This window comes from Achroia grisella, unplaced genomic scaffold (assembly GCF_030625045.1).
Source record: "Achroia grisella isolate CSIRO2021 unplaced genomic scaffold, CSIRO_AGI_Agris_v1 utg770, whole genome shotgun sequence".
In the NCBI taxonomy this organism is placed as follows: domain Eukaryota; kingdom Metazoa; phylum Arthropoda; class Insecta; order Lepidoptera; family Pyralidae; genus Achroia; species Achroia grisella.
In genome coordinates this window covers 2,556,503-2,569,212 of record NW_026713016.1, presented here as the reverse complement: position 1 = coordinate 2,569,212, position 12,710 = coordinate 2,556,503, and the positions used below count along the sequence as shown (strand labels likewise).

At 33.1% G+C, this 12,710-nt stretch overlaps 1 protein-coding gene across 1 annotated transcript in view; it reads left to right on the top strand.

The window, feature by feature from the left end:
* Window positions 1-12,710, top strand: part of LOC131850435 (uncharacterized) — a 165,479-nt gene that overhangs the window by 142,385 nt on the left and 10,384 nt on the right. Inside the window, exons 3-7 of the mRNA XM_059200649.1 lie at window positions 4,215-4,336; window positions 9,025-9,834; window positions 9,911-10,051; window positions 11,092-11,216; window positions 12,015-12,143. Of these exons, the coding sequence (XP_059056632.1) occupies window positions 4,215-4,336; window positions 9,025-9,834; window positions 9,911-10,051; window positions 11,092-11,216; window positions 12,015-12,143 (1,327 nt within the window). The remainder of the gene's footprint in view (window positions 1-4,214; window positions 4,337-9,024; window positions 9,835-9,910; window positions 10,052-11,091; window positions 11,217-12,014; window positions 12,144-12,710) is intronic.

Genomic DNA, 12,710 nt, shown 5'->3' with positions numbered 1-12,710 from the left:
TGAACACGTATGGTGGCAGGATGATAATGTTTTTTTTTCAAATAGCAATATTATTTGTTACATTTATTTAACCAAGTACCATATTAAATAGTGTACTGTAGAGAATACCAAGCACTAATGAAGTGTACTTCCGGTCTGTAGTTCTAAAAACAATATGTTAGCTACCTTTTTGACAGAAAATATATTAAAAATATAACTAACAGCTGACGCACAGTACTGCAGTAATTTATCTGTATGACCCCAAAGCGAGCATCACGGGATCAAGTTGTTTGTTGCCAGAAATGAATAATGGCTTTTGGAAATTGCGTTCGCTAATAACTTCTTACGGAGTTTTCAGTTTTGATCTACTCTCGCAAATAAGGATGGACGAGCTCAGATGTGGAACGACTTTGTGATAAAGTTTAACGTAATTTCACCAGTCGCTTTGCTTTGATTTAGTGTGTTGATTAATCACTGCCGCTTTACTGTCAAAGCGCAAGTTAATGTGCATGTTCTGAATTTGTTGATGAGGAATAAAGATTATTACATTTTGAAGTAAATACAAATATTAGAACAAAAATATACATCATTATAATTATGTAGTTTAGGGATGATCCATATACCTACATCAATTGTTAGTTGAAAATGTCGATATTTTAATATCCATGTCAAGTTTTCAATAATATCGACAGAAAAGCTAATTGGAACCGTAAAATTGAAAACAATAAAGCAAATTGTTTAACCTATCTTGATCATACGATTACGATACGATTATACGATTATGAATATTAGGGATGATCTATATTTGAAAAATATCGATGTTGACAAGTTAATAGATCGATTATTAACTTGTCAACATCGATATTTTTCAAATATAGATCATCCCTAACATTCATATCATTAAAAGCATAATTTCTGAAATAAGTATGATTGAAGTGAACGTTGAGTGTGCAAGCTGCGAAATTAGATGAGAAATCAAGTACAGTACGTTCCGTCTTACCTGCTTACCTATTTATTTATATTATTATAATTATAATGGAAATGTACATTAATTATTAGCTTAGTAAATAGTATGTAATTGTAACTATCTTATTTTATCTATTATTTTATTTTAATAATAGAAATTGACCAATGTTAGAACTACGTCGCCACTTACAAATGTTATTCGACTGAATCAGGGGGTTAAAAAGCCCTTGCCAAGTTTAATAGGCCTTTCGCGCTGTGAACGTAATTGACTACATCATCATTAATCGGCGGGTTATACAAAGCAAATCCTGTTATGATTCGTGTAAAGCGATGTTTTGATAGCCCAGATTTTAAATTTATAGATAATGTTTACATCAACATACATCTATTCTTTTATGCCCGTATTTGCATCTATTTATGCATGTGCATACTTGTTTCTAACTTTGTCCTTATAAATATAAGGACGAAGATCAACCTATAGTCAATTTATTTTTATTGTTATATAGGCTTAATACAGATACTTATGATAAATAAAATCCATCGTTAATTACGAATATAGTGTTACACTAGAAGAACTAACAAGAAATTCTACTCTATGTTAACTTAACTTTTCAATGGAGATTTAGGTCTTGATCAACGTTTTGATTATAATATTACAGACAAACTCTTAAATTTAATGAATACAGTAACCAATACTACACAATAATTTAATCAAAAACCATAATTTTAGATAAAGACTCTTATGAGATTATAAAGTAGGTAGGTAATAATTTTATGCACCGAATTGTTAAGTAAAGTTCTTCTTAGCTCTGCCCCTCTATACCAAATATAAGACCTTATAAACTTTGCTTATTAATATTTATAGAACCCCGAGTTAAACGTTACTTGGAAGGTATTCGAAGTTAATTTCGCGGGAACCAAGCCGCATTACTCAGGTAATTAATTCGTTAATCACATCAGAAATCCGGTCGGCAAACAATGAGAGTAGATCTGACGAAATCTCAATGTGCTCTACCCACTCATCAATGAAAAAGTACTACCCATGCTCAATTCACTGTTCTCTATTTTGCATGATCTTTCGCAATAATTGTACCTTGTTTAATTCTATTTTATGTGTTACTTGCTGAGCTGAGCAACGTAGCTCTCTTGTTCAGTAACATAGGCACTGCATTGATATATTGCCGTAGCCACAAGGTTAATTCCTCTGAATTAGAAGCAGAAGTTATTGTGTCAAGTTAAAGACCAATAACTAATCAAACTTATTGGGAGAGACTGTTTTAGACTCGAAATTAGATAAAGAATTACCAAACCAATAAAAGATATGTGTTGCTTTCACCACGACATTTCAGCATCAGATGGGCTAGCCAGAACTAGCCCATCTGAGATTATTGTTGGCAAGAAATTGTTGAACAATAGCTTTGATTCCGCATACAGCTCCTATTATTTTTAGAGGCGTACAAAAATAATTAAAGCGAGAGAAATAACAAAAAAACATTGTTAAATTAAACAAACTTGTGTCATTAACTGTTCTCATAAACAAAGTTACGTAGCAAAGACAAGTTGTTGGGTTAAATGGAATCAAGGAACCAACAAGCAACGTAAGTTTTGCTATAACGAAGTTTGATCAGACAAACAGGAGCGACATTCGGCTATCTGTCTACGTAACATCATTATATACCGCTCGTTAGTGTCGCTTCTGACGTGCAATCCTCGACAATTGTAAACGCTTTATGAAGTTACAAACTTGTGGCGTTGAAAGATTTGAAATTGTTAGATCATAGTGGCTATTATACATATTATGCCGCTAGCTAAGTCAGCAATGTTAAGTTTTTATTGGTGTAGCCTACGCTAATATTTTCGCTGGTGGGACACCAGTGCAATATAAAAGGATAAATAAGAAGTCAGATCAGAATACCTATAGTGGCGAATTGACCAGACTAACCACGATGTTTGTCTAATTATTTAATAACTTAATTTTAATTATGTATTACACCAAACAGGTAATAAAATAATTATATTTAACAGAGTAATGATGTACAAAATGGCGGAATTTCTTCCAGACAATCTTTGGAAAGAGAAAAAACACTGACCGTAGTAGGTGGCGTATTAATAGAATAGCAATAATATATAAACAGAAAAATATTACAAATGTTTAATAGGAAATAACACACAGTATACTATATATAAAATATATATACACATGTTTTCTAGGGTAAAATGTGTGAAACTCGGTCTTACAGGACCTGGGTACACATTACTACCCATTGAATCGCTAGCCCTTATTACTGACAAGCTCTTCAACCTTCCAAGTGATGTAGGGTTAATTTCACTACACCAATGGGGTAGTGGCTCTTTACTTTCCAACTAACTGTACAATTTTACCATAAGGATATAATAAAAAGGCTTAGATACGGTTGTACGTAGACAGTTTAAATTTTACGATGATGATGCACGTAGGTAATATAAGACATGCGTATATAACATGAACAGTAATAACGTACGGTGATATATAAAAGCGTATAAAATATTTGATATTATATAAAATCTAGTTTTGTATATTACAATAAAACCAAATAAGCAATATAAAATATAGATGTGTAAAAAATTCTAAATAACTACTCCATTACTTAAAGACTTCGACTTTCTTGAACAACCCTTAATAATTCTAACATATTATTAGAAGTTAATGTAAAAAATATAACTCGGAAAATAAACAATCCAATCGAGATGTAATTGCAAAGATTTCACTAATAATATTCTTCTATATGATATTCGATATGTAAGTAAACTACAGTTTTATAGGTATGTACGTACCACCCGAACGGTGGTATTAAAATGTGGCGCGGCGACGTAATGGCTAATAAATCAGAGGTGTAATGCTAATATATTGCTGCCACGTGACTTTTAATGTATTTAGTTAGGCAACTTCGCTTGAAGGATCTACATTGTGCCCGCGCCGGCTATTTTTAACGAATCTCGCACCCCGTGCCCTTTTAATAGCGGTTTGTAAAGCTTCATAATTATGGTTGTGAGTACAGTATAGTGGAGGAAATAAATTGTTAGTGATGCACGACTTCATTATCATCTTATACAGTAACTTAAATTAATTTGTTAGAAATTCAGGAGTTTTTTTTTTCTCTAACCTTAGCTCTCTCGAAAAATTAAAAATTTTGTACGTTTTTTTATGATTAAGTAACAGCTTAATGCAAATAACCAGTGCTATAATTCTCGTAGATGATATTTTATTAAATGTTATTGTTTTTTTAAAGGGACTTCAAGTTGGTGCTGAGACCGGATCCAAGTTCAGTGTTCGCGGATGGCGTCCAATTCCACTCGTCCGCCGGCCAGATGGACTACAATACTGGTCAAGTATACTCGGGCAAGTTGGAAGGTAAGCTAAAAAATATTTACAATAACCTTTCTTTTAATAAATGAAATGGCAGTCATGCAGAAGGCCACTTAAACAGCACCATGGAGATCACGTTATCATATGAAGCCTGTGATACCACTCATGTAGCGGCATTCCGAAGGACTGAGATGTTATATTTCCATATTCTGTAATTTCACATCCTTATCTAACACTTCATCAGAAACACTTACAAAGCTAACTGCTTGGCGGGTGAAATAGGTCAGACAGGATACCCACGCAGACTTTTACAAAGTCTATTTCGATGTAAAAGGTTGAGAAACTTCATAATCTTTTGGTATAAGTATGTCATCACATAATCGCTTCACGGCATCAGATAAGAGTCCATTATGCAATTAAGTCATTCAACCAAAGGCATATTACAATGTCACAATTGAGTTAATTGTTAGTTTCTAAAATTCTTTACATGTGTGTTTACAATGACACATTAACACACTTTAGAATACAAATAGAAAAATAGTAAGAATACGTTTTACCAACAAGCAGTCGTCATAAGCTTATTTAAAAAATAATTGTTACTTATTTTCAAATCCATTAGACCCCAACAATAACTTCACACGTGCGATACCAGCGCGAACTGCTAGTATTTATTAAATATGAACCAATATAGCTACCAGAAAAACATACGTTGTTAGGAGTCTGAGTAGGAACATGGCCGAATCTTTACAAAGGTAAAGTGAAGTGTCAGCTTTGTAATGAGGAACTGTCGCAAGGCGAGTCACGTGCGGTGCGGCTCGTTTGTGCCAATTCATGCCGCTTCCTTCATGCATGACGTGAACGCTGTCCAAATGTTACATTCGGCTTCTCTACATAATCATGCTCTACCTATTTTCTGCCGCCCTGACATTATTTCCGAGTCACTTCCCGGCATTGCTCTTGGAGATCTCATCGAATACTCATTATGTATGATTCTTCCATACAAACTCATTTGTAAACTCTGACGTTGAATATATTACAAGTTTTTATGAGTTACATGATATACTCATGTAGGGCGTTGAGAACCTTATTGAAGCTTCGTGTTCTTGAAATTGAAGCTGATCTTTGTCCATCTATGATATTGTTATAAAGAAAAAGAATTAATTTTGTTAGGGCGAAAATAAACTCATGTATTGTTTTAACGTTACCTACGTTAAAAACGGGTAATAAAGCTCATGTATCAGAAATTGCTTTGTTAGGAGCACCCAAGCGAAGCCAGGTCATGAAACGAGTTTTTTTATTACAGACAACACAGTTTGATATTTAGATTTATGGTTAAAAAGCTTTACTTATTTTATACATAATGGACTTGAGGATTCTATCTAACTTATTCTATTTTTATAAAGGTCTTGACGGTCCGTCAGTCATATCATCTAGCTTCCGTTTAAAATGTATAAGGGTAAAAGGTCCACTAAGTGCCGACCCTTGGAAGCACTACTTAGAATATCTACAGCGTGTGATCGCATCTCACATCAGATACAATCTCAACGAATACGAAATCATCAAAAACCTTGTCTGAGAAAGGATAGGCGTTCTTTCAAGTATACCATAGAATCTGTGATCAAACATACCGTGCACAAAGAAATGTTGAGGACATTTGCTTCAATATCTTTTATTGTTATTTTATTTAGTTATTTGCCAAGCTTTTATGTAATACTAACAAAAATACATTTTTGCTAGTATTTGACTCATTAGTTACTGGAATAAATAAATATTTTATTCTAATATATTATTAATAACTATTCTATTTATAAAGGCCTTCCTGTAAAATGTAAACGTTAATTAGAAAGTAAGTAATGACTCATTTATTAAGGTATAAACCTTTCATGAGAAATAATTATTTAAGATTTCTTTGAAAACTTAATGTGGATTAAAAAAAAAATACCTTCATGACTACTAATCCAGATGGGATATAATCAGAGGTATTGTAATTATCTGCGTCGTGCGTCGTCATTATATTTGAATTTTACAACAAGGTATCTAGCCACTGTCACTCGGATTAATTTTGTTTGTTATCTACGTTTCCATCACCGGAGAGTGAAATTACACGCTAAATTTTCTGTGTCTAGGTTAGAAATTGGAATCCAAGTCGAGGTAGAAGGCTGTAGATAGTAGGCTGGGACGCCCTCAAATCAGAGATTTTCAGATAATGTATTTCGCCAATTATCGTTACAGCAGTTCCCCGCGATATGCTTTGTTTGAGTCATTCCATTAATTATCCGGCGGGCTGCTGAAATTAAATTGTTTTCTTTAAACGGCTTACTCCTTTGTGCTGGTTTTCTTTTAATTATAAGTAAGAGTCAACCCTATAATTGCTTTCTTGATAATAACTTCTACGTTCCCGCTCCCGTTGACCTGAATGAACGTTTTCTTCGCATTGGATTTTCTCTGTTCGTAAACAAAAACTAATAAATAACTTTATTTGCGTTGCAAACCGACTTTACAGGTCATTGAGTTTAAGTTTATTTTTAATATACCTTTGATGTTATATCTTTATTGAGTACCTATAAACATTTATTGAAGACAATATGGACTGCCAATCTGCAATTAGTTCACTGTAAGTAGGTCCTGTAAAGATAAAATAATAAGTAGGTATCTATATTGTAAAGGTCGACACGAGTAGTAACAATACTACTACAATATAAATTTTCTTCAGCTTGATGACCACTTTTCAGTAAAATAGAATGAATTTACATCGAATGATAAATTAGAGTAATTATAATATTATAAAATAGAATGGAAACTATATATTCCATAACTATAACTAAAATAGCTGTTTAACTACAACGTTTGCATTGTGAACAGCATGTTTATCATATTAGTAATAAAAAAACATAATTTAACAATGACTATGTAGGTATTTTTTGTCGGTTAACACAGCTCTGAAGGACGTAGAACGTGTCTCTGATAAAACGGAAGGATAACAGTCCTTAGGGACTTAGTGATATAAGAATATTAGGCAATCAGTAATGAGATCTGTTATCGTTAACGTGGCATTCCATGACACGACACCTTCAGCAGATTGTAAGCAGTTATTGTGTAATAGTTAATTTAACTGCTTTGTTTTGCTTGTATCACCCGGTTCCCGCGGCTCCAAAGCTTTTGTTTCTTAATTATAGCCTCACTTTACTTGGCACAGTGTTATTGAAAACAAATCTCTTCTCACAATGACAAAACGGCATTCTAAAGACTGGTATTATGTAGATTTTTTCGGTCACTATTGTTAGTTCATTAAAATAGCTGTTGTAATGAAGTACAAAAAAAGGTAGGTATATATTTATTCTATTCTATATTATTATGCAGAGGTAAGTTTAAATTGGGTTCTAAAGACCGATTCGTTACCGTGCAGCTAAAACTACAGAAATACTTAATTTGAATATAAATTAATAGAAAGGAATGAAAAGGAATTTAATTTTTTCAATGTCCGATTCTAACGAGACACACAAAAATGTACAATTTATGGATAAAATAAATCCTGTTTAGTTTATATGCAGTTTAATATAAATAAAAATAATAACGTCCTAATTAATTCATGGAAACAAAAACATTGATAGGAACCAAAACGCGTATATGATATATAACATTGAGCAGTACTTCTCTCTTGAATATAATATTACTTTATATGAACAGTTTACAACTCTGCGTTTATTTTCCACGTCGATGAGACAAGCAATTAAACATGAGCCCAAGAAAGTTGTACATTCTGCGACTAAGTTAATGAAACGGATTTATGTGCCGAGACCCATCTGGAACGACGGTGACAAAGTGAATTTTGATGAAATTACTTCAAAAGTTTAATGGAGTAGGTACACTTCTTTAGGCTTTGTTTACTAATAATATCATTGAAAGCTAGACAGCTTCAATCTTATTTTTGATAGTTTCATAATCAAAATATTTTCCTAGAATTTTTTTTTTACTTTTTAGTATATTGTCAACTTTGTACGCTGAGTAAATATTTTAAATGATAATGGGAGATGTTGATTTCGCCAAATTACACATGGCCATTACTGAAATCTTTCGCTTAATGTTGATTCAACCAAGCGTTTGGAGAGCAGAAGCGACTTTGATGTTACCTGCCTTTGCAGTCAAAGACTTCGGAGACATCAAACCTCTTTAAATTTATTTCTCCCCGCACCTTTCATTAATGCCATGTTTAACACAGGCGATTTTTTCCTTTTATCAGAAAATTAATGAAAAGAAAGGTGGCGGGTTAGGTAATTACCGTTATTTATGAGCGGTTTTCCCCGCCTTCGACTGCAAGTTGTGATTTTAATTCACAGTCGGAAAAGCTCTTTGCACCTTGAATTAGTTAACATAAAATATCGCGGACCATTTATACTGCATGCCAACTTTGTTTGTAAGTCAAACGGATCCAAATGTAAGGTAGCTTCGTGATTAAATGAATTTATAACGCCAATTTGATGGAGGACCTCCGTAGCACAGTAGAAATCAGGTTTCTTCATTTAATTCAACGTAACTAAAGTTCTGGATTCTCAGTGAAGCCACATTAGAAACTTTGATATTTATATGAAAGAAGGCGAGTTTTCTGAATTATGCTCCCGGGTGGTCTCGTCTAGTATTCAGAATATTCTTTAGTTTTACCGAGCAAGCAAAATTACTTTGTAAGCAAAATATATATTTTTTTTATATTAACTCTGATTCTTTTGTTGTTTTAGATGATGACTCGTCTCACGTGTATGGCGTTATTACATCTGATGGCCTTTTCGATGGCACAATTTGGACACCAACTGAAGAATATTACATCGAGCCATTGTCACGATACAATGTGGATCATCCTTCGATGCATAGCGTCATCTATCGGAGATCTGACGTAGATGATCCGCAAAATAGCGATGCAATGCCTTGCGCCTCACACCTCCTCCACACTAAAAGAACGACGGGCCACAAAGGCGAATTATTTAATTTCACCGATAATCGCAATTTAGAAAATCTAACTCAAAATAATTACAGTGAAGACTTGCGTAGTGAAATAAACAGACGCAAAAAGCGTTGGCTCCCTGAAGATGAAATGCAAGATGATGAGCCAAAGAAGAATCCCGAATTACCTTTAGATTTAGATTTTCCGTACACGAGTAATAGCGATCCATTTGACAAGTTCAGCACAAGGAAACCGAAAACAAAAGTTGACAAAAGCAACCTTATAACTAAAGTTCGACTCGATTCTGAAGAATCTAGACCAAAGCCAAAGACACATGTAGAAGTGATAAAAACGAAAGCAGGTGTTGTAACAGTTAGTAAAGATATAGTTAAAAAGGAACCAGTAGGGTATACGGTGCTATCAGCCAATGGAACTGATGACGGGCGGCATGTTAATAAACGAGCTACAGTAGATCCAAGAAAGACCACGTGCCTTGTTTATTTACAAGCAGATCACATGTTCTTTCAGCGTTATGGATCAGAAGAAGCTTGCATAGAAGTTATGACTCGTCATGTACAAAAAGTCAATGCAATTTATAAAGTAACGGGTAGGTATCTATTAATTTAGCCTTCCAAATTGAATTAAACTTTGCATTGAGTTTTAAACATAAATATTTTTTGTAGATTTCAATCAAGATGGAAAACCAGATAATATAACGTTTATGATCAAAAGAATAAAAGTTCATACTCTAGACGCACTGAAGGATCCAGCTTATCGGTTTCCTAATAACTATGGCGTGGAAAAATATTTAGAACTTTTTTCAGGTGAGCAATCAGTATTTTTGTTAGCGATTTTCTCTAAAGCCAGTTAGTATTATAAACATTTTCCGGTCCCTAAGATGTTCAATGTAATTCCAGAAATAAGATTTATCATTTCCGCAAGTAGTGATTTCCTGTCCTCAATTATTACATCATAGCAGTTTCACAACAGATTATCTGTAAAATTATTTGTCAAAATATTTTCAATTTCTTACCAAAACATATTATAGACATGCTTGTACATAGACAGAGTGTTACAGTTGCAATAGATATAATTTTTAATATTCAAAAACATTGTCACACTTTCCGCAGAGTTTTGTAATTGATTAATTGTACAAACAATTAATCAATTACAAAACTCTGAATTGATTTAAACAGAGAAATTTTGCAATTTTGAAAATTTTGCTCTTACCCCATGAGGTTTTTTAGAGTTATATAACAATACATTGCCCAACCCCTTAATAGGTGTCAGAAGTTATAACAATAATAAAAGAAAATGGTCTTGTAGTCCCCATGAGAACTTTTGGCAAAAAAAATTGTGCCGTTCTGTACAAATTATAAACAGTTTCTATAATTTGTACGAATTCCTTGCTTGTGTACATTACCTTTTATGTATTTTATAACTCTCTCTATTTAACTGTAGCGTATAAAGTAGCACATTTGAAATGATCAAGAGTGGATATTATATGTAATTAAGATTCTAATCCAGGTCTTAACACAAAACTGATTCTTAATCATTTTTGTCCACTAATTCACATATAATACAAGTTAAATTATGCGAATATCATTTCAATTTCGATCATCATACATATTTTTATGATAGTACTATCCATATATTTTAAGATACCGACGGCAATTAGCCCCATGACTATAGTAGAACATTGAAAAGAATCTGAAATAATGTAGATAGTCAAATCCAAATCTTTTGCTAAGTTTAACTGCTTTTCCGTCACACATTCGCTTTGGTTAGAATAAAACTTTGTATAAAGTTTAATAAAATGTTCTTTGTGAAGATAAACATTACACCGTCGTATTTATGTACGCAGAGGAAGACTACGACGCCTTCTGTTTGGCGTATATGTTTACGTACCGGGACTTCGAAATGGGCACATTGGGATTAGCGTGGACGGGTGATCTGAAAAATGCAGGCGGCGTGTGTGAAAAAAATGGGGTAAGTAGCGTAACTGCGTGTAGCACCTGTAGGGTAATAAATGTGACATACGTGTTATAGCTTTTTGCAACTAGAGTGACAAACAAGCATTACATATTATAGCAAGTGTCAATCGTTGCTTGTACATTATGAACTAAGTATATCACGTCATCATGTGACTTCATGAATACGTCTAATGCGTTGACTTTCCGAAGGACTAAGGTGTCATACCTATGTACCTATTACAGGGATAATTTGAGGATTCAGTTTTAAGATAAATATAAATATAATGAAATTCAATTGCATTTTTTGTGAATCTATTACGGAATATCTACCTAATTCTGAATTGAACCAATGTCAATAATAATTTTATTCAATAAAAATACCCTAATTAGTGTCATAATAATAACATCCAACTCTAGATTAAATGAGGTTTTTTTATGCTATAAGATTATATCAAGTCTCCAGAGGATATTGTGTATACAAACTTAAAACATAAAGTTTGTTTTATTCGTCTCTGAAAATTGTGTAGTGTAATAAATATTAAGATAGTCAGTAGTACTGGTTGGAAAAAGCATTTCTGGTGGTCACGACCCTCAGCCCTGAGGAATTGACAAAGAAGAAGTTTTAGAAAATATTATTACTCTATAATATCTAAATGGATTTCTTGAACAAAGTCAGTGAGTATGTATTGTATCTTATTCTATATATAAAATATTACAATCTAGTCATAAAACTAAACTGCTGTTAGTTAGTACCCAAAATGCGACACATCTGATGTTTGTTTTGTACTAACCAATGTATAATGTCTGCCGACAGCACTACCGTGGTAGCATGAAGTCACTGAACACTGGCATCGTGACATTGTTGAACTACGGCAAACACGTGCCGCCCGCAGTGTCGCACGTTACACTCGCCCACGAGATCGGACATAACTTTGGCTCCCCGGTAAGTTTTCATTAATCCATATACAGTTTCCAATATTTGCTAGATGTTTGCTACATTCATCATCTGCTATCACTTTAGTTGGGGTCGGTGTAATAATAGTTTTTTTATTCCATTCCATTATAATTCTCAAGATCTTGAAGAAAATTATAAAACCCTTATGTACCTAACTAAAAATATATATTATACTGTACACATAATAATAGTTAAAAAAGTATTAAACCCAAATGCTTAAATATTTTCAGTACCTTTCAATATACTTAGTGTTAAAAAAATATTTTCACACTACTCCAATAACTATATGTAAAGAGGTCTAAATTTTCTATATTATTGCACAATACCAATTTAAACATCTTGTCAAAACTAACTGATCCAATTTCTAAGTTGGAGTCTTAAAAATAGAATCACTGCTTGAGGCTGAATATTAAAGGAAAACTCAATTTACCCAGTCAAAGTTATCAGATCAAATACGCCTATACCTATATACTGAGTTGGAGCACAAAAGAGATAATAATCTAAATAGTTAGCTATGTAAATGTAATGAGAAAATGAAAGAAAGGACAATCTTAT